This window comes from Macaca nemestrina, chromosome 15 (genome assembly GCF_043159975.1).
Source record: "Macaca nemestrina isolate mMacNem1 chromosome 15, mMacNem.hap1, whole genome shotgun sequence".
Taxonomy (NCBI): Eukaryota; Metazoa; Chordata; class Mammalia; order Primates; family Cercopithecidae; genus Macaca; species Macaca nemestrina.
In genome coordinates this window covers 98,100,944-98,126,186 of record NC_092139.1, presented here as the reverse complement: position 1 = coordinate 98,126,186, position 25,243 = coordinate 98,100,944, and the positions used below count along the sequence as shown (strand labels likewise).

The 25,243-nt window shown below is 50.0% G+C and overlaps 1 protein-coding gene across 2 annotated transcripts; it reads left to right on the top strand.

Moving 5' to 3' along the window:
- The first annotated feature begins 4,366 nt into the window (after positions 1-4,366).
- LOC105487232 (SEC14 like lipid binding 4) lies at positions 4,367-23,513 on the top strand. 2 transcript variants are annotated; one of them, XM_011750607.3, is made up of 13 exons: positions 4,371-4,475; positions 6,362-6,437; positions 13,642-13,686; positions 14,498-14,541; positions 14,827-14,886; positions 15,030-15,218; positions 15,514-15,609; positions 16,280-16,340; positions 17,944-18,027; positions 18,336-18,442; positions 18,518-18,657; positions 18,749-18,918; positions 20,189-23,513. In XM_011750607.3, the coding sequence occupies exons 1-13, from the start codon at positions 4,422-4,424 to the stop codon at positions 20,326-20,328; spliced, it is 1,266 nt and encodes a 421-aa protein (XP_011748909.2). In that variant the 5' UTR covers positions 4,371-4,421; the 3' UTR covers positions 20,329-23,513. The 2 variants fall into 2 exon arrangements, with proteins under 2 accessions (XP_011748910.2, XP_011748909.2); XM_011750608.2 differs by lacking the exon at positions 13,642-13,686 and having other exon boundaries at positions 4,367-4,475.
- The last annotated feature ends 1,730 nt before the right edge of the window (positions 23,514-25,243 follow it).

The following is a 25,243-nucleotide window of genomic DNA, read 5'->3' as shown; positions in this document are numbered from 1 at the left end:
CTACTCAGGAGGCTGAGGCAGGAGAATGGCGTAAGCCCAGGAGGCGGAGCTTGCAGTGAGCCGAGATCTGGCCACTGCACTCCAGCCTGGGCGACAGAGCGAGACTCTGTCTCAAAAAAAAAAAAAAAAAAGAATTGGTGCTTTGAATCCTTTGCCCATTTATTTCTTAGTGCCTTCCTATTTTTCTTATAAACTTGAATTTTTGTACATTTTATTTTTCCCAAATTTCCATTGGCAAATACTGACAAATGTCTTTTTTTTTTTTTTTTTTTTTTTTGAGATGGAGTCTAGCTCTGTTGTCCAGGCTAGAGTTCTGTGGCGTGATCTTGGCTCACTGCAACCTCTGCCTCCCAGGTTCAAGTGATTCTCCTGTCTCAGCCTCCTGAGTAGCTAGGATTATAGGCACCTGCCACCATGTCCAGCTAATTTTTGTATTTTTCGTCGAGACGGGGTTTCACTGTGTTGGCCAGGCTGGTCTCGAACTCCTGATCTTGTGATCCGCCCACCTCAGCCTCCCAAAGTGCTGGGATTACAAGCGTGAGCCACAGCACCCAACCCTGATAAATGTTTTAATTCTTTTTCTTGTTTAATAGGTTTTTGTGTTTTGTAGTCAAATCAATTCATTTTCCCTTTGTGATTCTGTCATTGCTTTTAAATACAGACCATGCCCTTCCAGAGATGTGGTGTCACTTTTACTTTCTTTTAGCATTTTTTATTATTTACTTTCTTTTCTTTTTCTAAAAACATATTTTAAATCTCTATAGGGCAAACAATGTTCAAATAAAATATAATACAAGTCACAAATATGATCCATATATGTAATTTTATTTTATTTATTATTATTATTTTTTGAGACCGAATCTCACTCTGTCACCCAGGCTGGAGTGCAGTGGCGTGATCTCATCTCACTGTAACCCCCGCCTCTGCCTCCTGGGTTCAAGTGATTCTCCTGTCTCAGTCTCCCGAGTAGCTAGGATTATATGCGCACACCATCATGCCTGGCAAATTTTTGTGTTTTTAGTAGAGACGGGGTTTTACTATGTTACCCAGGCTGGTCTCAAACTCCTGGGCTCAAGCAATCCGCCCGCCTCAGCCTCTCAAAGTGTTGGGATTACAGGTGTGAGCCACCATGCCCAGCCTATACATGTAATTTTAAATCTTTCCAGTGGCTACTTTTTCTTTTTTTTTTTAAAGACAGATTCTTGCTCTGTCACCCAGGCTGGAGCGCAGTGGCACAATCTCGGCTCACTGCAAGCTCCGCCATTCGGGTTCATGCCATTCTCCTCCCTCAGCCTCCTGAGTAGCTGGAACTACAGATGCCCGCCACCACACCCAGCTAATTTTTTTTGTATTCTTAGTAGAGACGGGGTTTCGCCATGTTCACCAGGATGGTCTCCATCTCCTGACCTCGTGATCTGCCCGCCTGGGCCTCCCAGAGTGCTGGGATTACAGGCGTGAGCCACCGCGCCCAGCCTTTTTTTTTTTTTTTTTTTTTTTTTTGAGATGGAGTTTCGCTTTGTTTCCCAGGCTGGAATGTGACCGCGGGATCTCAGATCACCGGAACCTCCGCCTCCCGGGTTCAAGCAATTCTCCTACCTCAGCCTACTGAGTAGCTGGGATTACAGACGTGCACCACCATTCCCAGGTAATCTTTGTAGTTTTAGTAGAGACAGGGTTTCGCCATGTTGGCCAGGCTGGTCTCGAACTCTTAACCTCAGGTGATCCACCCGCTTCGGCCTTCCAAAGTGCTGGAATTACAGACGTGAGCCACCGCGCCCAGCCTCAGTGGCTACATTTTTTTTAAAAGTAAAAAGGATAGGTAGGAGCACAGAGGATTTTTAGGGCAGTGAAATTATTCTGCATGATACCACAATGGTGGACACATGTCATTATACATTTGTCAAAACCCACAGAATATCCAACACCAAGAGCGAGTCCTAATGTAAACTAGGAACTTTGGGTGATATTTGCGTGTCAGTGTAGGCTCATCAATTTCAGCAAATGGATCTCTCTGGAACCAGAGGTTGTGTATGTATGGGCAGAGGAGATATGTGGGAACTCTGTACTTTCTGCCCAGTTTTGATGTGAACTTAAAACTGTCTTAAAAAATAACAATTTAGCTGGGCGCAGTGGCTCATGCCTGTAATCCCAGGACTTTAGGAGGCTGAGGCGGGAGGATCGCTTGAGCTCAGGAGTTTGAGACCAGCCTGGGCAGCATGGCAAAACCACGTTTTGTATTTTTCTACAAAAAAAACCCCCAAAAATTAGCTGGATGTGGTGACGCACACTTGCTGTCCCTGCTACTGCGGAGGCTGAGGTGGGAGCATTGCTTGAACCTTGGGGTGGAGGGCAGTGGAGGGTGCAGTGAGTGGAGATTTTGCCACTGCACTCTAGCCTGGGTGACAGTGAGACCCTGTCTTAAAAAAAGAAAAAAAAATTATTAAAAATAATTCAAAATTATTAAAACATCAAAAGAAACAGGTGAAAGTAATTTTAATAACATATTTTATTGTCCCAATATATTCAAAAATATCATTTAATATATAATCATTTATATAAAATTAATTAGTGAGGCTAGGAGCAGTGGCACACACCTGTAATCCCAGCAATTTGGGAGGCTGAGGTAGATGGATGGCTTGAGCTCAGGAGTTTGAGACCAGCCTGGCTAACATGGCAAAAACCTATGTCTATAAAAAACAAAAACAAAAATTAACTGGGTGTGGTGGGGTGAGACTGTAGTCCCAGCTACTCAGCAGGCTGAGGTGGGGGCATCACTTGAGCCCGTGAGATCAAGGCTGCAGTGAGCCATGATTGCATCACTGCACTCCAACCTGGGTGACGGAGTGAGATGCTGTCTCAATACACAAATAAATAAAATTAGTTAATTAAACATTTTACTTTTTCTGGTACTAAGCCATCAAAATTTGGTTTGTATTTTACAATTGCAGCATGTCTCCATGCTTGCTATGACAAGCCACGTTGTCACGGCTCAAAAGCTTCTGTGGCTCATGGCCACTGGGTTCGTCCTCTCAGGACTAGAGCTTGGTTTGACTCTATGGGAGGACAGACGGAACAGGGTCTTGTGGCCTGTTTTACTCTCTCCTTCATCTTCACGTCCCCTCTACTCCTCTCTTGAAAATTCACACCCAGCCAACTTCTGTTTTCTCTTTTTGAGACAGAATCTGGCTCTGTCGCCCAGGCTGGAATGCAATGGCGCCATCTCAGCTCATTGCAGCCTCAACCTCCCAGGTTCAAGCGATTCTTGTGCCTCAGCCTCTCAAGTAGCTGGGACTACAGGCGCAGACCACCATGCCCAGCTAATTTTTGTATTTATTAGTAGAGACAGGGTTTCACTATGTTGGCCAGGATGGTCTCAAACTCCTGACCTCAAGTGATCCGCCTGCCTCAGCCTCCCAAAGTGCCAGGTGCCAGGATTACAAGCATGAGCCACCACGCCCGGCTGAACTTTTTTCTTGCTTTTCCTGGTGATCTCCACCTGGCTCTCTTGTGTCAGGCAGAGCGGCCTCTTGGCTTTCCGCCCCCTCTGTCACTCTGCCCAGGGCTTTCATTGGTCCTCAGCTGGCACCTTGCATGCCTCCGCCTTCAGACTGTGGCTCTCACCCAGGAGCTCCGCACCTGGGACATCCCAGTATCTCCACCCCTGCAGCTCCCAGCTCTGGTGACAGCCTCAGTAATAACACAATTCTGAAATATATTCCTACCAGCCAGCACTTAGTAGGCAACGCCAGGCATTCTGCTGACCCGGGGTACATCCTCTTATCCTTCCAACTGTCTTGAGGGCCGGAACCATTTTGCACATAAGGCTGTCCTATCAGTCAGTGAACACTGACAGGTCCCAGACTGTGTTCAAGGCAGGGGAAGGAGCTTGGGGGTCCTTAGACAAAAGCCCTGGGAGTCCTAGAGAGTTGAGCCAGGTTTATTAAAAATTCCTCCATGTTGGCCAGGTGCGGTGGTTCACATGCCTAATCCCAGCACTTTGGGTGGCTGAGGTGGGAGGATTGCTTGAGGCCAGGAGTTCCAGATCAGCCTGGTCAGCATAGCAAAACCCCGTCTCTATTTAATTCAAAATAAGAAAAAAAAAACATTTCCTCCATTTTGCTGGAAAGAGGATCGGGATCTTTCCTGCCACCTGCGAACAGGCGGGAGCCCCCGCAGTAAGGAGGCCTGGAGGTGGGGGCCTCCAGCTGCCCCAGGTCATTCTCCCGGCAGGTCACCTCCCTGTCCCAGGTAGGGTGCGCTTGGTGACCACAGCAAAAAATCCTCGAGGGGAGGAGAGAACTGGGCAGGGCGGGGCAGGACCAGTGCCTCTCCCGTCGGGGCGGGACCAACATCTGGCCCAGCAGGCACAACCAGGCGGCAGCAGATACCAGGCGGCGGGCGGACCTGCGCCCGCGGGCACCATGAGCGGCCGAGTCGGGGACCTGAGCCCCCAGCAGCAGGAGGCGCTGGCCAGGGTGAGGGGCATCGCGGGCTGGGAGGCTTGGGGAGGGGCCCTGTGCAGCCTGGCGCTGCCCAACTCGGCTGGAGCCCCCATGGTAAGGGCTGGAACACCGAGCCTGGAGAGAGCGCCGCTGTTCTGCCCTCTGGTCCTGAGTGCGGTTGCTGAGGCCGCTACGTGCAGCACGCGGGACAGGAGTCTCTCTCTGGGTGATCTGGGGCCGAATCCAGTCTTCTGACCTTGCTTGCTCTCCACCACCCGGCCCTGGTCCTTCTCCCCGGTTGTGGGGGAGGGATTGGCACTGCCATCTGGCTGCTGGGGCAGCCTTGGGTAGACAGACTCCTTTTCATGCTCAGGTTGCAACATTTGTTTGTTTGGTTTCTCTTTGTGATTTGTTCACAGGGCCCAAACTTCCCTATCTGTAATCTTTTTTTTTTTTTTTTTTTTTTTTTTTTTTTGAGATGGAGTCTTGCTCTGTCCTCCAGGCCGGAGTGTAATGACACAATCTCTGCTCACTGCAACCTCCGCCTCCTGAGTTCAAGCGATTCCCCTGCCTCAGCCTCCCAAGTAGCTGGGGCTACAGGTGCCCGCCACCACACCCGACTAATTTTTGTATTTTTAGTAGAGATGGGGTTTCACCATATTGGCCAGGCTGGTCTCAAACTCCTGACCTTATGATCCACCCGCCTTGGCCTCCCAAAGTGCTGGGATTACAGGTGTGAGCTACTGCGCCTGGCCTCATATTTCTAATCCCAAATTCGGATTCACAGATTCACCTTCAAACCCAGCTCTTGCCTTCAGCTCTGTTAGTCCCCAGGGAAATGAGATCGCCTCTCTTTCTCAGACCCAAGCCTCAGTCACAGACCCAAACTCTAAATGACATCCTTCAACTCTGCCAGTAGGAAAAGGCACGCTTACTCCCCGACAGCCCCAACAGATGTCCTGATAAGGCATTCGTGGCTTCTCTTTCAGCCCCTGTCTGTTGACCTCTGCCTCTGTTTTTTTCCCACACAGCCTCCACTGTCTGGGGCATCAGGCAATCCACGCTGGCTGAGTGCTCACATTTATCTGACACCTGCTTGGAGCCAAGCCTGCTAAGTGTTTTACATGCACAAACTCCTTTGGTTCGCACAAGTTTATTATTATCCCCATTTCACAGATAAGGAAACTAAGGCTCAGAGAGGTTTGGTAACTTGCCTCTAAATCTAAACCCTTAAGATGCAGTATCAGGGATAACATTCCTAAAACTCTCTAGCTGGCCTGCAGCAGAATCTCCCAGGGATACTTGAAAAAATAAGGCTGTCAGTCGGGTGCGGTGGCTCATGCCTGTGATGACAGCACTTTGGGATGCCAAGGTGGGCAGATTGAACCAAGGAGTTTGAGACCAGTCTGGGCAACATGGCAAGACCCCATCTCTACAAAAAGTACAACAATTAGCTGGGCGTCTTGTGTGCCTGTGGTCCCAGCTACTTGGGAGTCTGGGCTGGGAGGATCTATTGAGCCCGGGAGGCGGAGGTTGTAGTGAGCCAAGATCACGCAACTACACTCCAGCTTGGGCAACAGAGTGAGATCCTGTCTCAATAATAATGATAGTAATAGTAAAATAATAAAAATCATAATAAAATAAAAATTAAAAATAAGGATGCCAGGGCCCCACCTTAGACAGGTAGAATGGGAGTCCTGTGTGTAGGGCACCCCCAAATTTTGGGAAGGACCCAATTCTTTTTCCTATGTTGGGCTGGAGGGTTCCCTGTTTTCAGATGGCAAAGTTGTTCAGGGCAGCACCCTGCATGGTCTCCAGGTGGAGTTGACTGGTGGATGAAGTGGGAAGGGTTAGGGGTGGGGTTGGTGGCCCCCAAGGTCATAAGAGTTCCGCTGACCATCAGCTCTTCCCCCGCTCAGTTCCGGGAGAACCTCCAGAACCTGCTGCCCATGCTGCCCAATGCTGATGACTACTTCCTCCTACGCTGGCTGCTAGGTGAGGCTTGCAGGGGCCAGGGGAGGCGGAGAGGGAGGGAAGGAAGGAGGGTCTCAGGAGAGGAGTGGGAGGCTTTGGGGAACAAAGCTGTAGAGTAGTAAAGAACACAAGCTTGCCGGGCGCGGTGGCTCACGCCTGTAATCCCAGCACTTTGGGAGGCTGAGGTAGGTTGATCACCTGAGGTCGGGAGTTCGAGATCAGCCTGACCAACGTGGGGAAACCCTGTCTCTACTAAAAATACAAAATTAGCCGGTGTGGTGGCACATGCCTGTAATCGCAGCTACTCAGGAAGCTGAAGCAGGAAAATTGCTTGAACCCGGGAGGCGGAGGTTGCAGTGAACTGAGATCCTGCTATTGCTTCCCAGCCTGGGCATCAAGAGTGAAGCTCCGTCTCAAAAAAAAAGAACACAGGCTCTGGAATCAGCCTGCTCTGACTGGAATCTGAGCTCCCCTGTGTTTGAGCACAGCACAAAACCCCACTGAGCCTCAGTTTCTTCATCAGTCAAGAAAAGATGAGGCAACAGGTGGGCACAGCGCCGGGGTGAGGTTACAGTTAACAACCAGGACATCCTTAGGACTTAACTGGCCTCTGGCCTGGCCAGCCCTTGGGGCAGATATTGCGAAGCACTGTCTTCAGTACTTGCCTTTGGGTCTACCTCCAGTTCCCCGAGGACAGGGCTCTGTTGTCCCCTAAAGGAACCGAGGTGCCCTAGTGCACTGAGCAGGTGCCCAGCAAACACTTAAGGAATTGGATTTAGTGAATGGTAGAGAAACAGTTTCTTCTAGGAATTACAGGAGCAGTCTAAAAAAATAACAAGCCAGATGTGATGGCTCACGCCTATAGTCCCAGTGCTTTGGGAGGCTGAGGCGGGCAGATTGCTTGAGCTCAGGAGTTCAAGACCAGCCTGGGCAACATGGCGAAACCTCATCTCTACAAAACATACAAAACTTAGCTGGGTGTACTGCTGAGCACCTGTAATCCCAGCTACTCAGGAGGCTGAAGTGAGAGGATCACTTGAGCCCGGGAGGTGGAGGATGCAGTGAGCTGAGTTTGCACCACTGTACTCCAGCCTGGGCAACAGAGTGAAACCCCATCTCAAAATACTAATGATAGTAACAGACACTGCCCCAGGGCTTAGGGAAAAATTCATCTTAACTCATTACGCCTCATGGAATGGATTTTGAACTTGAGATGGGTGAGAAGTCAGGAGTCAGCCCAGAAAGCATACAGTGCAGGGTTTAAAACGCTGGCTTTGGAATGGGGCAGAGTTGCGACTGAGTTCCAGAGCTAGCAGTGTGCCCGTGGCAAGCCATTCACTGTCTCAACCTCACTTTCCTCTTCTGTGTAATGGACATAATACTGGTCCCTACCTTCAGGGTGCTGTGAGTCAAATGAGGTCGCAGTGGCACACAGCGCCTGAGAAAAGGAAGTCCCTACCAGGGACTAATTCTTCCTCTGAATTTTTCTGTCTGTTTTTTTTTTTCAATATTTTGGCCAGGCCCTGTGACTCATGCCTGTAATCCCAGCAGTTTGGGAGGCTGAGAGGGGCGGACCACTTGAGGCCAGGAGTTGGAGACCAGCCTGGCCAACATAGCGAAAACTCATCTCTACAAAAATACAAAAATTAGCCGGGTGTGGTGGCATGTGCCTGTAGTTGCAGTTACTCAGGAGGCTGAGGCATGAGAATCACTTGAACCCAGGAGGCGGAGGTTGCAGTGAGCCGAGATCATGCCATTGCACTCCAGCCTGGGCAACAGAGCGAGACTCTGTCTTAAAAAAATATATCTATATGTGTGTGTGTGTGTGTGTGTGTACATATATATATAAAAACTTTAATTTTTAGAATAGTTTTAGATTTTCAGAAAATTGCAAATATAGTGCAAAAAGTTCCCACATACTCTGCCCCTAGTTTTCCTTATTATTAACGTCCTCTTCTTATGATGATGATGGTACATTTGTTAGAATTAATAAACCAATATGGATACATTATTATTAACTACAGTTCACATATTAGTTGGATTTCCTTCATTTTTCTCTTCCAGGATCCCATCCAGGATCCCACATTATATTTAGTTGTCTTGCCCTCCTTAAGACCCCTTGGCTGTGGCACTTTTTATTTGTTTTTGACAAAGGAATATGTCACTGCCCCCAGCCTGGACTAAAGAAGGAGTTGGGACAGTTGATTTCTTGAAGCCCCTTGATACAGCATCAGCCCTCTCTCCTCCTTTAGAGTCTTTTTGGGTTTAAAACCCAGCTTTGGGGGTGCTTGGTGTGTCCTTGATAAAGGAGTGGGATTGCAGGTACCTAGGCTTCCAGGTCATAGGAAAGAAAAAGGATCCAAGATCGGGAAGGGGGCTGGGTATCCTGATGCCTCCCACCTCATGCCATGGGTGACAGGACCTGCTGGCATGGCCCCGTCGTCCACTGCAGCATCAGTTCCACTACTCCCGGCCTCACTAACCCAAGACCCAGGCAAACGGGAGGGCTACTCCTGAGGCTGAGCTTGGCAGAGGACCCTCTCCCAGGCCTCATGCTGAGGGGCTTTTCCCAACCCTCCTTCTGAAGTTCTTTTCCTTTGTTTTTATTTTTTTTATTTTTATTTTTTGTAGACACAGGGTCATAGGGGCTCACTACATTGCCCAGGCTGGTCTCGAACCCCTGGACCCAAAATGATCCTCCTGCCTCAGCCTCTCAAAGTGCGGGGATTACAGGCATGAGCCACTCTGCCTGACCCCCTCTGTTTTTCCTTATCTTCATCCCACATCTGTCTGTCAGTTCCATTAGTTTCATCTGATGTCAGTTCCATCAGGGCAGGGATGTGCCTGCCCTGATCCCCTCCGCCTGGCACATAGTAGGTGCTACTTAAAAAAAAAAAAATCTGTCCTCATATCCCATGAGCATTGCCCAAACCACTGTCTATAGGACAAGAAACCACACTCTGGTTCCTAATTGAAAAATCTCCTATAGCTAGGCACGGTGGCTCACTCCTGTAATCCTGGGATTTTGGGAATCTGAGGCAGGAGGATTGCTTGACCCAGGAGTTCAAGACCAGTCTGGGCAACATGATGAAAGCACATCTCTACAAAAAATTCAAAAATAAGCCAGGCGTGTTGGTGCATGCTTGTAGTTCCAGCTATTCGGGAGGCTGAGGTAGGAGGATGGCTTGTCTCAAAGAACAAACAAACAACAAAACAGAAAATCACCTATAAATTGATTCTTTTTTAGGCCTATAAGAGAAGATTATGAACAAATATTTACTAATAAATTTGAAAATCCAAGTGAAGAAAGAAACATTCCTAGAAAATAATATATAAGACCAAAATCCAGCAAGAAGAAATAGAAAATGTCATCAGACCAATAAATATTAGAGAAATCGAAATGGCAGCAAAATCTTCCCCTCCCCCAAAACTCAGACTCCAGTGGTTCTACAGATGAATTCCTCCGAAGTTTTTTTTTTTTTTTTTTTTTTTTTTGAGACGGAGTCTCGCTCTGCCGCCCAGGCTGGAGTGCAGTGGCCGGATCTCAGCTCACTGCAAGCTCCGCCTCCCGGGTTCACGCCATTCTCCTGCCTCAGCCTCCCGAGTAGCTGGGACTACAGGCGCCGCCACCTCGCCCGGCTAGTTTTTTGTATTTTTTTTTAAAAGTAGAGACGGGGTTTCACCGTGTCAGCCAGGATGGTCTCGATCTCCTGACCTCGTGATCCGCCCGTCTCGGCCTCCCAAAGTGCTGGGATTACAGGCTTGAGCCACCGCGCCCGGCCTCCTCCGAAGTTTTAAGACCAGCTGTCCGGGCGCGGTGGTTCACGCCTGTAATCCCAGCACTTTGGGAGGCTGAGGTGGGTGGATCACCTGGGGTCGGGAGTTCGAGAAAAGCCCGACCAACATGGAGAAACCCTGTCTCTACTGAAAATACAAAAATTAGCCAGGCATGGTGGTGGGCACCTGCAATCCCAGCTACTCGGGAGGCTGAGGCAGGAGAATCGCTTGAACCTTGGAGGTAGATGTAGCAGTAAGCCGAGATTGTACCATCACACTCCAGACTGGGCAACAGAGAGAGACTGCGTCTCAAAAAACAAACAAACAAAAACAGTTAATTTCTAGCTCATACAAATTGTTTAAGAACCTATGAGAGAGTGAAAGTTACCTTAAATTTGATTTCAAAGCTAGATCAGTACAATTTTTAAAATTTCATTTTATTATTATCATTTTTTTGAGACAGAGTCTTGCTTTATTGCTAAGGATGGAGTGCAGTGGTGAAATTTCGGCTCACTGGAAACTCCACCTCCCGGGTTCAAGTGATTCTCGTGCCTCAGCCTCCTGACAAGCTGGGATTACAGGCATGAGCCACCACACTCGGCTAATTTTTTGTATTTTTAGTAGAGATAGGGTTTCACCATGTTGGCCAAGCTGGTCTTGAACTCCTGACCTCAAGTGATCTGCTTGCCTTGGCCTCCCAAAGTGCTGAGATTACAGGCAGGAGCCACCGTGCCCGGCTAATACAAGTTTTTAAAAAAGAAAATTCTCAGCCTATTTTACTTATGAATGTAGATATAAAGAAGTCTAAATCAGGCCAGGCGTGGTGGCTCACACCTGTAATCCCAGCACTTTGGGAGGCCGAGGCAGGTGGACCACCTGAGGTTGGAAGTTCCAGACCAGCCTGACCAACATGGTGAAACCCCAACAATTAAAAAAAAAAAAAAAAAAAAAAAAAAGGTAGTCTAAATCAATATTATATAGTAGAATCCAATAAGACATTAAAATTATGCAGCGTGACTGGCTGGGTGCGGTGGCTCACACCTGTCATCCCAACACTTTGGGAGGCCGAGGCAGGCAAATCACGAGGTCAGGAGATCAAGATCGTCCTGGCTAACAGGGTAAAACCCCGTCTCTACTGAAAATACAAAAACATTAGCTGGGCGTGGTGGTGGGTGCCTGTAGTCCCAGCTACTCAGGAGGCTGAGGCAGGAGAATGGCTTGAACCTGGGAGGTAGAGCTTACAGTGAGCCGAGATTGCACCACTGCACTCCAGCCTGTGCGACAGAGCGAGACTCCTTCTAAAAAAAAAAAATTACGCAGCGTGACCTAGGGAAGTTTATCTTAGGTGTGCAAGAATACTTCAACAACAGAATATCTATCAGTATCATTGAAAACATTAATGAGTGCTAGAAATGAGAAATTATGTGGCTATCTCAATTAATGCAGATAGAGCATTTGAAAAGGTTCAAATCCTTCTTATAAGACAGAACAAAAGTCTTACCAATCTAGGGATAGAAGGGAGTTTCCTTTACTTGATAATGGTTATGTAGCAAAAATCCTCTGACAAATGTTAACACTTATTAGAGGATTTTAGATGCATTTTCTTTAAGATCAGGAACAAAGAAAGAATAACAACATCAATCAACATTACTGTTTAAATGTAGAACTGGAGACCTTTGCCAATGTTATAAGGAAAGAAAAAAATAATAATTGGTATAAAGACTAGAAGGAAAGAGTTAAAATATTTGCAGAGAAATTGCTTGTCTCTTTTAAAAACCAACTGGATCAACAGAAAACCTCTAGAACTCAAGAGAAAATTCAGCAATATTGCCAGATATAAAAATCAGTAGTGGGCAGGGCATGGTGGCTCACACCTGTAATCCCAGCACTTTGGGAGGCCAAGGCAGGCAGATCGCTTGAAGTTAGGAGTTCAAGACCAGCCTGGCCAATAAAAATACAAAATTTAGCCAGGCATGGTGGTGCTTGCCTGTAGTCCCAGCTGCTCAGGAGGCTGAGGCATGAGAATTACTTGAACCCGGGAGGTGGAGGTTGCAGTGAGCTGAGATCTGCACTCCAGTCTGAGTGACAGAGTAAGACTCTGTCTCAAAAAAAAAAAAAAAAAGATAATGAAAAGTCAGATACAATTCAAAACAGCAACAAAGTCCATAAAATACCCAGGAGTTTAACCTATAACACAAAAGACCTGTACAGCAAAAATCATAAAATCTCTGAAGTATATAGAACTGCCCTGTTCAGTGTGATAACCTGTAGCCACATATAACTGTAACGATTAAATTAAATTAAAACTCCAGGTCCTCAATCACACTTGCCATGTTTCAACTGCTCCGTAGCCTCAGGCAGCTAGCGGCTACCTTAATGAGCAGCTCAGGTATAGGATATTTCCATCATCACAGAACGTTCTCTTTAATAGAATTGACACAGAAGGTGATTTTAATAAATACATAGCCCAGAGCAAAGATCGGGCAGGTGAACTTGGTGGCTTATCTTCAAATATTTGCAGAATTGGCACACTGACAAGGGATTACATCTATTTGTTTGACCTCTGATGATGCGGCTGGAATCATCACAGGGCAGATTTGGGTTCAGTCAAAGCTGCTGAAGAATGGAATGGTAATGCCTTCTGTGGTAATGAACTCCCCATCGTGGGAGATAATCGAGGCTGAGCTGTTGCATTGGGGGTTCTTTCTTTCTTTCTTTCTTTCTTTCTTTCTTTATTTCTTTCTTTCTTTCTTTCTTTCTTTCTTTTTCTTTTTTTAAGACAAGGTCCCACTCTGTCGCCAGTGGTGCGACCTTGGCTTACTGCAGCCCCCTCCTCCTGGGTTCAAGTGATTCTCATGCCTCAGCCTTCCGAGTAGCTGGGACTACAGGTGTGCACCACCACGACTGGCTAAGTTTTGTGGGTTTTGTTGTTGTTGTTGTTGTTTGAGACAAAGTCTTGCTCTTGTCCCCCAGGCTGGAGTGCAATGTCACGATCTCAACTCACTGCAAACTTTGCCTCCCGGGTTCAAGCGATTCTCCCTACCTCAGCCTCCTGAGTAGCTGGGATTACAGGCACCTGCCACCATGCTCGGCTAATTTTTGTATTTTTAGTAAAGACGGGGTTTCACCATGTTGGCCAGGCTGGTCTCGAACTCCCGACCTCAGGTGATCTGCCCGCCTTGGTCTCCCAAAGTGTTGGAATTACAGGCGTGAGCCACCACGCCCAGCTGGGAGTGATTTCTGGAACTGGTTCATGGTCAGAGCAGAGGAGGCCTGGATAGCATCTGAGATCCCTTCCATCTGAAAATCTCTGACCTTGCATATTGTTTCAGCTCCGCGAGTAGACAAATTCCTCAGTGAGCCAGGGGTCTCAGAGAGCAACAGTCAAAGCATTTCTAAAATAGATAATCACGTTTTCAATTACAGTGTGTCTATTTCTTCAAAATAGGTAATCATGAGAGCTACTGTTTATTGAGAACCTACTGTGAGCCAGGTACTGAGCCAAGCACTTTCTATACATTATCTCATGTTGTTTTTTGAATAACTGAAACAGATAGTGTTCTCATTTAATGATTTAAAAAACTAAGGCTCAGAGAAGGTAAGTTACTTGTTCAAGGTTGCACAGGAAATAAAAGGGCAACACTAGACTTTAAGCCCCAGTCTGTGTGAATCCAAACCCCATGCTCCCCACCACCCCAACACTGTGCAGGTGGCGGGAGGATCTCTGCTTCCTGAGGGACATCAAATACAGGCTAGACTGGCCTCCAGAAGGTTGTAGGAGGACTGGAAACTGAAATCAAGGGCTCTCCAGTCTTCTAGATGATTAAAGATCCTTAACTTGTTAAAAAAACATTTCTAGGTCGGGCACAGAGGCTCGCACCTATAATCCCAACACTTTGGGAAGCTGAGGCAGGAGGACTGCTTGAGGCCAGGAGTTCAAGACCAGCCTGGGCAACATAGCAAGATCCCTATCTCTACAAAAAAAAGAAATCTAAAAAAAATTAGCCAGGCGTGGTGGTGTGGCCCTGTAGTCTCAGCTACTCAGAAGGCTAGGGTAGGAGGATCACCTGGGCCAAAGGCCACAGTAAGCTATGATCACATCACTGCACTCTGGCCTGGGCAACAGAGCCAAGACCCTGTCTCAAAAAACAAACAAACAAACAGCTATTTCTAGATGTTCAGTGTATTCTTGGGGTGTCAGGAAAAGGCTGGGGACACCTTAGCTATTTCCTCATGAGATTTTAGGGAACGGCTCTTTCTAGATCTAGCCTTGAGCTTCTACTTACCTCCTCTTGTTCTTGCAGCTCGAAACTTTGACCTGCAGAAATCTGAGGACATGCTCCGGAGGGTAAGGATCTCTGATCCCTACTGTCCTGCTTTCCATGCACCGTGACCCAGGGATTCGCGGCAAAAGGGTAGAGACTCTGGCCCTGTCCCATTCTCCTGTTCCTTCTTTCTTCCTCCCCCGATCCCTTTCTGCATCAGACCCAAGTCCCACCAGCCTACCTCCTGTCACCAAACCCGGAGAGCCTGGATATGCTCTGGCGGGATCTTGGTGGCTGTGGGCAGAGGGACCTAGCCTGGTGTCCCCAGGTTCCTGCAGAATCCTATAGCTGCTGCTGTGTCCCTGCAGCACATGGAGTTCCGGAAGCAACAAGACCTGGACAACATCGTCACGTGGCAGCCCCCCGAGGTGAGCCTTGAGCAGCATCCCCCAGGCCATCTGAGGCCCCCCACCACTGACCTCATCTCCCACCCACCACATCCATCCGCCTGATGGAGTAGGGACCCAGCCTAGTGAGCTGGATAGAGTCAGGACCTTACCCACACCTCCAGGTCATCCAGCTGTATGACTCGGGTGGTCTTTGTGGCTACGACTACGAAGGCTCCCCTGTGTATTTCTGCATCATCGGGTCCCTCGACCCCAAGGGTCTCCTGCTGTCGGCCTCCAAGCAGGATTTGATCCGGAAGCGCATCAAGGTCTGTGAGCTGCTTTTGCATGAGTGTGAGCTGCAGACTCAGAAGGTGAGCAGCTGGGGTGGAGCTGGGCCTCATCTGTCTATAGGGTGGCACCAGGACCAGAGAGGGGTGGCACCTTCCCCCTCCCCAGCCCTCAGCACTCAGGGCTCTGGTGGAATGTGGGCTTCTCCCACTCTTACCCACCCATGAAGGTGAGGTGTTTTTCATCTGTCTGGAAAACACTATGGGCTGCCAGAGGGTGGGATGGCAGGAAGGTGGGGAGAGGTGCCCAAGTCTCTCTGGCCAGGATCTCCTGGCTGGAGCTGTTGTCTGATCTATATGCTGACGCTGTCCCAAGCAGCTGGGCAGGAAGATCGAGATGGCGCTGATGGTGTTTGACATGGAGGGGCTGAGCCTGAAGCACCTGTGGAAGCCAGCTGTGGAGGTCTACCAGCAGGTAAGGTGGGCGGCTGGTTTGGGGCTGGTGTGGGCAGCGGCTCCCAGCTGTGAGCCCTAGCTGTGAACTGCTGTGAGAATCCAGTGAGATAGAGGAGTGGGTATGCCCTGCAAGGGCTCCACAGAGCAGCCAATGATGCTGGCCTAGAGTCCACCCTCCAAGGAGAAAGAGGAGCAAGAGTAACACAAAGGCCAGGCATGATGGCTCACACCTGTCGTCCCAGCACTTTGGGAGGCCAAGGCGGGAGGATCGCTTGAGCCCGGAAGTTCAAGATCAGCCTGAGCAACACAGTGAGATGTCATCTCTACCAATAATAATAATAATAATTATTATTATTATTTTTACATTAGCCCAGTGCAGTGGCACGTGCCTGTAGTCCTAGATACTTGGGTGGCTGAGGTAGGAGGATCTCTTGAACCCAGGAGTTCAAGGTTGCAGTGAGCTGTGATTGTGCCACTATACTCCACCTTGGGTGACAGAGCAAGACCCTGTCTCGAGAACAGATCAACAAATAAAAAAAGAATAATAGAGAGGAGGAGGCACATGCTTGTGGGGAAGGTAGGATGGGCCAGGGATGGGCCTCTTGTCTCAGCAGCATCAGAGACCACAGAAACCCATGGGCGGGAGGTGATGGAACAGAGCCCCAACCAGACTCATCTTGACTCCACAGTTTTTTGGCATCCTGGAAGCAAATTATCCTGAGACTTTGAAGAATTTAATTATTATTCGAGGTAAGCCCATGACCGGGATGACCTCCTGGGGAGGGAGAAGCAGGAATCGAGGGGTACAATAGGTAAGCCGTGAAGTTAAAGGCTTCTTCAACCATCCTTTGTGAGGAACCAGGTTTTGTGTGGTTGGTTTCTGGTTAGTTATTTATTGAGATGGAGTCTCACTCTGTCACCCAGACTGGAGTGCAATGTCACGATCTCTGCTCACTGCAACCTCTGCCTCCTGGGTTCAAGTGATTCTCCTGCCTCAGCCTCCCTAGTAGCTGGGATTACAGGTGCATGCCATCATGCCTGGCTAATTTTTGTATTTTTAGTAGAGACGGCGTTTCCCCATGTTGGCCAGGCTGGTTTCGAACTCCTGATCTCAGGTCATCCAGCCACCTCAGCCTCCCACAGTGCTGGGATTACAGGAGTGAGCCACCGCACCTGGCCTCTGGCATTATTTTCTAGTTTCAGTCCTTCACAGGTTCATATTTTTGTAATACACAAAATCATGCACTGGTATGTTGCAACAATGTCAAGTTATAAGTTTCAAAAATGTTTACTGTTACTTACTTATGTCAGTGTGGGCTGGGAACCGATAGTCCATGGACCACACTAATGGATGGACACACTTTGAGCAGGAATGGTCCCTGGCTGCCCTGGTGATGTCATGTGTTCCAGAGTCAGAGGATCTGATTCAAATCTAACTAGCTCTATGATTTTATCCAAGTCTGCTTAACCTCACTGAGCCTCAGTTTCCCATTCTGTAAGATGAGGATACAGTAACCCCCTCCCCAAAGATAACTATGAGGTTAAATGAAACAGTGTGTGGAGAAGATGGAGCACAGAGCTTGGCCCACAGACAGTGCTCACTTGAGTGTGAGCGATTCAGGGCAGGACAGGAGGTCTAATGTAAATGTCACACCCAAGAAGATTCCAGACAACCTGGAGTGTGGAAAAGAAGAGATACTGTTGGGGAATCAATATTGCTGACCCCAGAGCCAGCTTGTGTTCAACCCCTTACAACTGGGTTGGGGAGACAACCATTTGTTTTTTATTTTATTTGTTTTTATTTTTTTAATTTGTTTTTTCTTTTTCGAGATGGAGCCTCGCTCTGTCACCCAGGCTGTAGTGCAGTGGCACGATCTTGGCTCACTGCCACCTCTGCCTCCCAGGTTCAAGCAATTCTTGTGCCACTGCCACCCGAGTAGCCGGGATTACAAGCATGCACCACTACACCCAGCTAGCTTTTGCATTTTTAGTAGAGACAGGGTTTCACCATGTTGGCCAGGCTGGTCTTGAACTCCTGGCTTCAAGTGATCTGCCTGCCTCTGCCTCCCAAAGTGCTGGGATTTCAGGCATGAGCCACTGCACCCGGCCTGAGACAACCACTTATTGAAAGCCAGCAACTGTGCCAGGTGTTATACATACATTATTTCACCTTCCTTTTCCAGTTAACTGCACTAAGACTTAGAGATGGTGCGTAACTTGCTGAAGGTCACACAACAGAGAGTGGCAGAATCCATATCTGTCCAACTCCTGTCCAGCACCTGCTCTTGACTGTGGCTCTGTATCCCCATGTCCTCTCTGGTCCAGCTTCTCAAGAGATTTACATGTGTTTCAGCCCCCAAACTGTTCCCTGTGGCCTTCAACTTGGTCAAGTCGTTCATGAGTGAGGAGACACGCAGGAAGATTGTGATTCTGGGAGGTGAGCGGCTTGGCCCCCTGGTTGTGTCCGTCTGCCTGGGAAGCAGAGGTCGACGCTAAAGACCCTGCTTCTCCCTGGCTCGTCCTCTACTCAGGCACTGCCCCTGGTGAGCCTCCACACACACGGGCAATGCCTTGGGTCCTAGACCATGAACTGGGAGCCACATAAAGGTCTTTGGTACGGTTAGGAGTAGGTGCCCAGGGGAGCACACCCAGGATGTATCGGGTCCCCTCACCAGGCTCAGCCCCCTTTTGCCCTCTGTTGAGTCTCCTGAGTCCCCTTGGAGTCCCTCTCTTGCTCCCACACAGACAACTGGAAGCAGGAGCTGACAAAATTCATCAGCCCCGACCAGCTGCCCGTGGAGTTTGGGGGGACCATGACTGACCCCGATGGCAACCCCAAGTGCCTGACCAAGGTACAGGGTGCCCAGAGGATGGGGAAGGAGGGGAGAAGCTGTGATCTAGTGCCCACACACCCCCTTCACCCACAGATCAACTACGGGGGTGAGGTGCCCAAGAGCTTCTACCTGTGCAATCAGGTGAGGCTGCAGTATGAGCATACGGTGTCCGTGGGCCGTGGCTCCTCCCTGCAGGTGGAGAATGAGATCCTGTTCCCGGGCTGTGTGCTCAGGTAGGGATCGTAGCCACTCCACACCTGGGAACAGCTGGGAGGGGCCTGGAGCCCAGGCAGGGGGTCGCCAGTGGGGCTTTGTCCACTGCAGGTGGCAGTTCGCATCGGATGGCGGGGACGTCGGCTTTGGGGTTTTCCTGAAGACCAAGATGGGGGAGCGGCAGAAGGCTAGGGAGATGACGGAGGTGCTGCCCAGCCAGCGCTACAATGCCCACCTGGTGCCTGAAGATGGGAGCCTCACCTGCCTCCAGGCTGGCGTCTGTAAGAGCTGCAGGGTTTACTGGAATTGTTTTCCCTGCCAGTCTACCCTCTGCCTGCCCTCTCTTTCCAGCTCTCAGGAGGGTGGGGGGATCTCTATAAACTCCAGGGGAGCTGGCTTTGGGGCCATGGATCGGATGAGTGGCCCCTACCTGTGGGAATGAGGGCAGAGACTCGTTGTGGGGGAAGAGCTGGTGTTCAGAACCTAGGGCCTTGGGCTCAGCTCCTGAGAAGCGCCTATACCGGGGTCACTGGACTAAGAGACAGGTAAGTAAGAGGCCATGGACTGAGAATCAGGGGTCTTGGCAAGGGGACCACCCAGTTACATGAACCACCCCACTCTAGGAGTCCCAAAGAGGTGACTTCCTCCAGGTGTTTATCCTTCACCCCCAGGCCTTCCAGGCCAGATGCAGCTCAGTCAGCTTTACCAGAAGCAGCATTGCTCAGGGCCACCACATCTATTGGGAACTGAGCTAGGAGAAGGGGAAGCCAAGGTTGATTTCCTATGGAGGAGAAGGGTGTGGCTTATGCTTAAGTCAACACATTAGCTTGTTTCATTCTGTGCAAAGGGAACATTAGGAGAGTAGAGACAGAAAAGTCTGCGTGACTCATCACACCTGAGTTGATGCTGGACCTTGGCATTGAAGGATACGCCTTCTGCAAGACAGAAAAGTGGCTTACGTAGCCCAGCCCATTCCTCCTGGGGTAGCAGGGCTCCTCCCTGGGTTGGGACATTGGGATAAAGGAATCCCAGTACCTCCCCTCCCTTGCTCTGTGACCGCTAAAAGACCATATCACCTCTCTAAGCCTCAGTTTTCTCATCCGTAAAATGAGGATGACATTGCCTTCTGCATGGGGCTGCTTTGAGGATTCAGGGAGGTGTCATGTGTGATGGAATGCATGGTGCATGGAGAGGCCCAAGAGCTACCTGTGCAACCGCAACCAGGCGAGGACGCAGTACGGGCATACTGTGTCCGTGGGCCACAGCTCCTCTCTGCAGGTGGAACTCGAGATCCTGTTCCCAGGCTGCCTGCTCCCTGGCCGTGTGCTGTTCTGTGTGCTGGTGACCATCATGATTCCTCTAGGTAGCACAAGCTACCATGGAGATGGCAGTGAGCAACAGGCTTAGGGCTGGGCACAGGCTGACCCTCAGGCTCACCCACTGTCCTGGATAGCTCATTCCCAAGGGTTCCAGGGATGCAGCCGTGCAGGGCTGGCTCTTCCTGCAGATATGCAGGGTTCATGCTCCCTGATCACCTCTCCATCACCACAGATGTCCTGCGCTTCGACAACACCTACAGCCGGATGCATGCCAAGAAGCTCAGCTACACTGTGGAGGTGCTGCTTCCCGACAAGGCCTCTGAGGAGACACTGCACAGTCTCAAGGCGATGAGGCCCTCCCCAACACAGTGAAGACCCCAGCCACCTCTGCCTGTGTGCTCCAGCCCCTTCACACCCACTCCGCTGACCCCTGGCCTCCCAGGCAGGGTGGTGCTGAAGGTAGCTGCAGAGAGCCACTTGTCCCACGTCACCATCTCAGCTCATTGTGGGCTCGCCTGGCACAGTGACCAAGCAGGAAGGGGCCACCAGTGCATAGGCCATGCTGAAGATTCAGACAGGAACCTCTTTCCCTGTTCCTAGAGAATGGGGCCGAGAATGAGAATGCTGAAGATGATCCAGTCCACTGAGGATGGGTCCTGCCTGCAGAAGCTGCCCTTTCATCCATCCCAACAAGATCCAGTCACCCAGGACTCGCCCATGCCTGGTGTTCCAGCTTCAGGGGGTGTGCGTGGATCCCAGGCCTTGTGGGCATCACAGCTTCAGGCTTGAAGAGAGAGAAGCCCTGTTCTATGCATGTAGGAGGTCAGCAGGAGTGGGCAGGCCTAGCTGGAGGCAGCTGGGTGAGGGTCCTGTTTCCAGCAGAGCACTGGGGCCCATCCAAGCTTGTTTTGCCACCGCTGGATGGAAAATTGGAAATGGACTGGGCGTGGCGGCTCATGCCTATAATCCCAGCACTTTGGGAGGCTGAGGTGGGCAGATCACCTGAGGTCAGGAGTTCGAGACCAGCCTGGGGACATGGTGAAACCCTGTCTCTACTAAAAATACAAAAACTAGCTGAGCATGGTGGGGTGCACCTGTAATCCCAGCTACTCAGGAGGCTGCAGCGGGAGAATCGTTTGCACCCAGGAGGCAGAGGTTGTAGTGAGCTGAGATTGTGCCACTGCACTCCAGCCTGGGCGACAGAACCAGACTCCGTCTCTAAACAAACAAACAAAGAAAAGAAAATTGGAAATGGAGAGGTGGGGCCGGCATGGGTAACCATCAGAGGACAAAGCCATGCACAGCCTTCCAGTTGAGTGGGTAACGACTGAGTTTCCAGGGAATTCCCAGTGACCTCCACTCCACACCTGCTGTGATCCTGCCAACATTTAGCTTTGGTTCTTTTGGCAGCTGCACCATTGATGGATGCATATACGTAGAGTCTGAACAGGTGCTCTGCTGCTAGAAACGGCAAACCATCTAAATTAAACTCCTAAAGCCAGTGCCATGAGGCATTCCTGTTCCAACTGGGTGTTTGAGCAGATTGGCAGGTTAAAAAAAAAAAATGGTTGTGCTGGCTCCAAGGAGATGGCCTGGGCTGTGGGGCAAGAGTTACAGGACATCCCCATGTTCAGGGGCTGCCTCTGCATCCGAGATGTGACAGGCATCCCCACTACCCTGTTGCACTGCGTGGCCACCCTGTCTTCTGCTTCCCCAGATGCAGCGATATTTGGAGTGCCCAGAGGCACTTGGCTTCCATGGCAGGCTGTGGCCAACTGGAGTTGGGAGGACCCTGTGCTAAATTTCACAAGGCCCCCCGGTTGTCATGATGGGGGATCATAATACCTCACTCCAGCCTTGACATCCTCTGCCTTGACGTCCTCTGTCTAAAAACCAGGGGTCCCTAGACTTGAACTCTGATTCTTGCCCATGTAACTATCTACAGCCAATTTTCCATCTGCACAGCCTTGTCTGGTTCCTTGCAGGCAGTAAGGATTGCTCTGCCTCAGGCACAAGTGTTTCCTGAGGCTCTGATCACAGGGCTGTGATCACAAATACCAGCTGCCTGGGGGGTGGCAAACAAAAATGGTCAGTCAGGGGCAGGCACTAGTGACTGAATTGCAGTGAGCAGTAGTCGCCTGCAGAGGTGAGAGCAGAATCTCCTACCAAGCCAGGAAGGGAGGGGCACACTGGGAGCTTAGCAGGGGCACATGTCCCCAGCAACCCCATTTGCAATCCTTTTAGTTATTTTTTTCTGAGACAGGGTCTCTGTTGCCTAGATTGGAGTGCAGTGGTGAGCTCTCAGCTCACTGCAACCTTCACCTTCCAGGTTCAAGCGATTCTCCTGCCTCAGCCTCCTGAATAGCTGGGACTACAGACATGCACCACCACACCTGGCTGATTTTTGTATTTTTAGTAGAGATGGGGTTTCACCATGTTGGCCAGGTTGGTCTCAAACTCCTGACCTCAAGTGATCTGCCCACCTCGGCCTCCCAAAGTGCTGGGATTACAGGTATGAGCCACCATGCCCAGCCTCCATGTCTAATTTTTAACACTGTCACTGTTTCACAAAACTGAAAAAAAAACAAAAACAAAAACAAGTCACCCAGAGCAGGGCAGTGGCTCACCCAAAGTTTGTTTCTTCATTTATTCATTCATGGATGTTAATTTAATTTAATTTTTTAAAAGTAGAGACAGGGGTCTTGCTATGTTGCCCAGGCTGGTCTTGAACTTCTAGGCTTAAGCCATCTCCCTGCCTCAGCTTCCCAACGTGCTGAGGTCACAGGTGTGAGCCACTGGGCCTGGCCTGCTTTTGGGTGCTTATTGAGTTTTTGCCCAGCACCAGGCATGGCAGGCTCTGGGGACACCGAGGACCCTGGGCTGACCCAGCTGTGTTAACTGGAGGTTTGCGCTCATGGAGGGAGGGAGGTGGAAGTGACGTCACTGATCAGTATCAAGTGGGTGCATTGCCACCATGCATGCTTGGTGGGGGCAGGAGCCAAACTCTGGGGGAGCACCCAACCAAGAAACCTGACAAGGGGTCACGTGTGCTTTGTCCAAGGAGGAGGTGACCCTGAAGGGAGAGCTGTTGGATGTGCGGGATGACGGCAGGCGAGCCTTCCAGACAGGAATGGGGTGTGGGCGGCCAGTGGGGCAGGGGTGTCTGAGGCCAAAGGAAAGCTGGAAGGGCTCTCCCAGCCTTGGGCAACACTGGTAACAACTCACTGGTATTTCCTACTTCTTCATGGACAACTGTGTACACATTAGATAGTTATTAATAATTAATAAAACCATTTTATAATGCCGGTTACAAAACAGCCGTGTTGTTTGTCAGGAAAGAATGGCAAAATCTTGGCAGGAGGCCACAGATCAAAACTCTTGCTCAAAATGAGGCAATTGGAAATACCCAGGCCTCGCGTGTCCAGATAATGGAGGTGGGATCTGCCCTTCCCAGTCCATCTCTTCGCTGGATGCGATACATATATGCATCCATGAATGGTGCAGCTGCCAAAAGAACCACAGTCTTTGGGGAGAGGCAGGTGAGGAGGGCAGCAGGTCGTGGACCCATTGGCGTGTTTTTCTTTTTCTTTTTTCTTTTCTTTTCTTTCTTTCTTTCTTTCTTTCTTTTTTTTTTTTTTTTTTTTTTTTGAGATAGGGTCTTACTCTGTTTCTCAGGCTGGAATGCAGTGGCTCAGTCATAGATCACTGCAGCCTTGAACTCCTGGCACAAATCATCCTTTTGCCTCAGCCTCCTGAGTAGCTGGGACCACAGGTGTGCACCACTGCACCTGGCTAATTATTATTATTATTATTTTTAAATGGGGTCTCACAGCCGGGCGCGGTGGCTCATGCCTATAATCCCACCACTTTGGCAGGCCGAGGTGGGCGGATCACAAGGTCAGGAGACCGAGACCATCCTGGCTAACAGAGTGAAACCCCGTCTCTACTAAAAAATAGAAAAAAGTAGCCGGGCATGGTGGCGGGCGCCCATAGTCGCAGCTACTTGGAGGCTGAGACAGGAGAATGGCGTGAACCCGGGAGGCGGAGCTTGCAGCGAGCCTAGATCGCATCACTGCACTCCAGCCTGGGTGACAGAGTGAGACTCCGTCTCAAAAAAAAAAAAAAAAAAGAAAAGAAAAGAAATAGGGTCTCACTATGTTGCCCAGACTGGTCTTGAACTCCTGGCCTGAAGTGGTCCTCCCACCTTGGCCTCCCAAAGTGTTGGAATTATAGGCATAAGCCACCACACCAGGCCCCAGTGGGGGTGTTTCAATGGCTGTTGGAAAGGCTCATCTGCCCCAGCCCACCTCAACGCCCAAGGAGCCCAAGCCAGAGAGGACACCACTGTGAGAAAGTCTAGGCAGTGCTCAGAGTAGGTCTTCACCAGAGCTTCATGGCACAGCACTCCACAGTTTGCACAGCTCCTTCACATTAAGTCCTGAAGCAGACAGAGATTATAGCCCCATTTTATAGGCCAGGAAACCGAAGCTCAGCAGGGGGCAGTGCCTTGGCCAAAGCCTCTGTGTCCAGTGGAAGACTTGGAACCAGTACCCAAGTCAGCTGCCGCTGGGGTCCCCACCCTGAAGCGGGGGAGATGAGGGTTGATGGCTTGTGGGCCCCTGCAGGGAAGGCCAGTGTGGGGCAGGGGGCCACACAGTGGGACAAAGTGAGGTGCTGGGTTCCTGGGGTGGAGGGAAGGCCCAGGATTGGGAGAAAGCTGCCCAGACGTTTGTGCATCTCGGTGGGAAATGTGGTGCCAGCTCCATGCCCAAATACCTACTGTGTGCCAGGCCCAAGCTGAGGCAGGAAGCACCATCCCCAGCTTACAGATGAGGAAAGTGAGACTCAGGGCAGGAAGTGACTTATCACATCACACAACATGAAGCGGGAGAGGTAAGCCGTGAACCTGTGTCCATCTACCAGACAGCACAATTGTGTGCGGGCAGGGAGGAGGCCCGGCCCAAACTGAGCGATGCTCAGGGGCCTTCTGCTTTTAACCACCAGGGGACAGTGTTGGGCCAGCCGCACCTCTGTCCACTGGGAGCGTAAACTGGGGCGGCCAGTTAGCATCGGCTCACTAGAAGGTCACTTTCCAGGCCGGTTGAAGCCAAGTTCCCCAGGCCCAGGCTGGGGCCTCCTGGAGTGATGAAAAAAGGCAGCCTGACCTCGTTTTAGATCCTGGGTCTGTCGCTTCCAGGCTCTCTTTTTTTTTTTTTTTTTTTGAGACTGGGTCTCACTCTGTTGCCCAGGCTAGAGTGCAGTGGTGCAATCATCACAGTAGCCTCAA

Excerpts from the sequence above, each read along its gene's own strand:
- LOC105487232 (XM_011750607.3), top strand. The coding sequence starts at position 4,422 with ATGAGCGGCCGAGTCGGGGACCTGAGCCCCCAGCAGCAGGAGGCGCTG. Across the intron at positions 18,443-18,517 it reads ACCCCAAGTGCCTGACCAAG|ATCAACTACGGGGGTGAGGT; the intron begins GTACAGGGTGCC and ends CTTCACCCACAG. Across the intron at positions 18,658-18,748 it reads TTCCCGGGCTGTGTGCTCAG|GTGGCAGTTCGCATCGGATG; the intron begins GTAGGGATCGTA and ends TGTCCACTGCAG.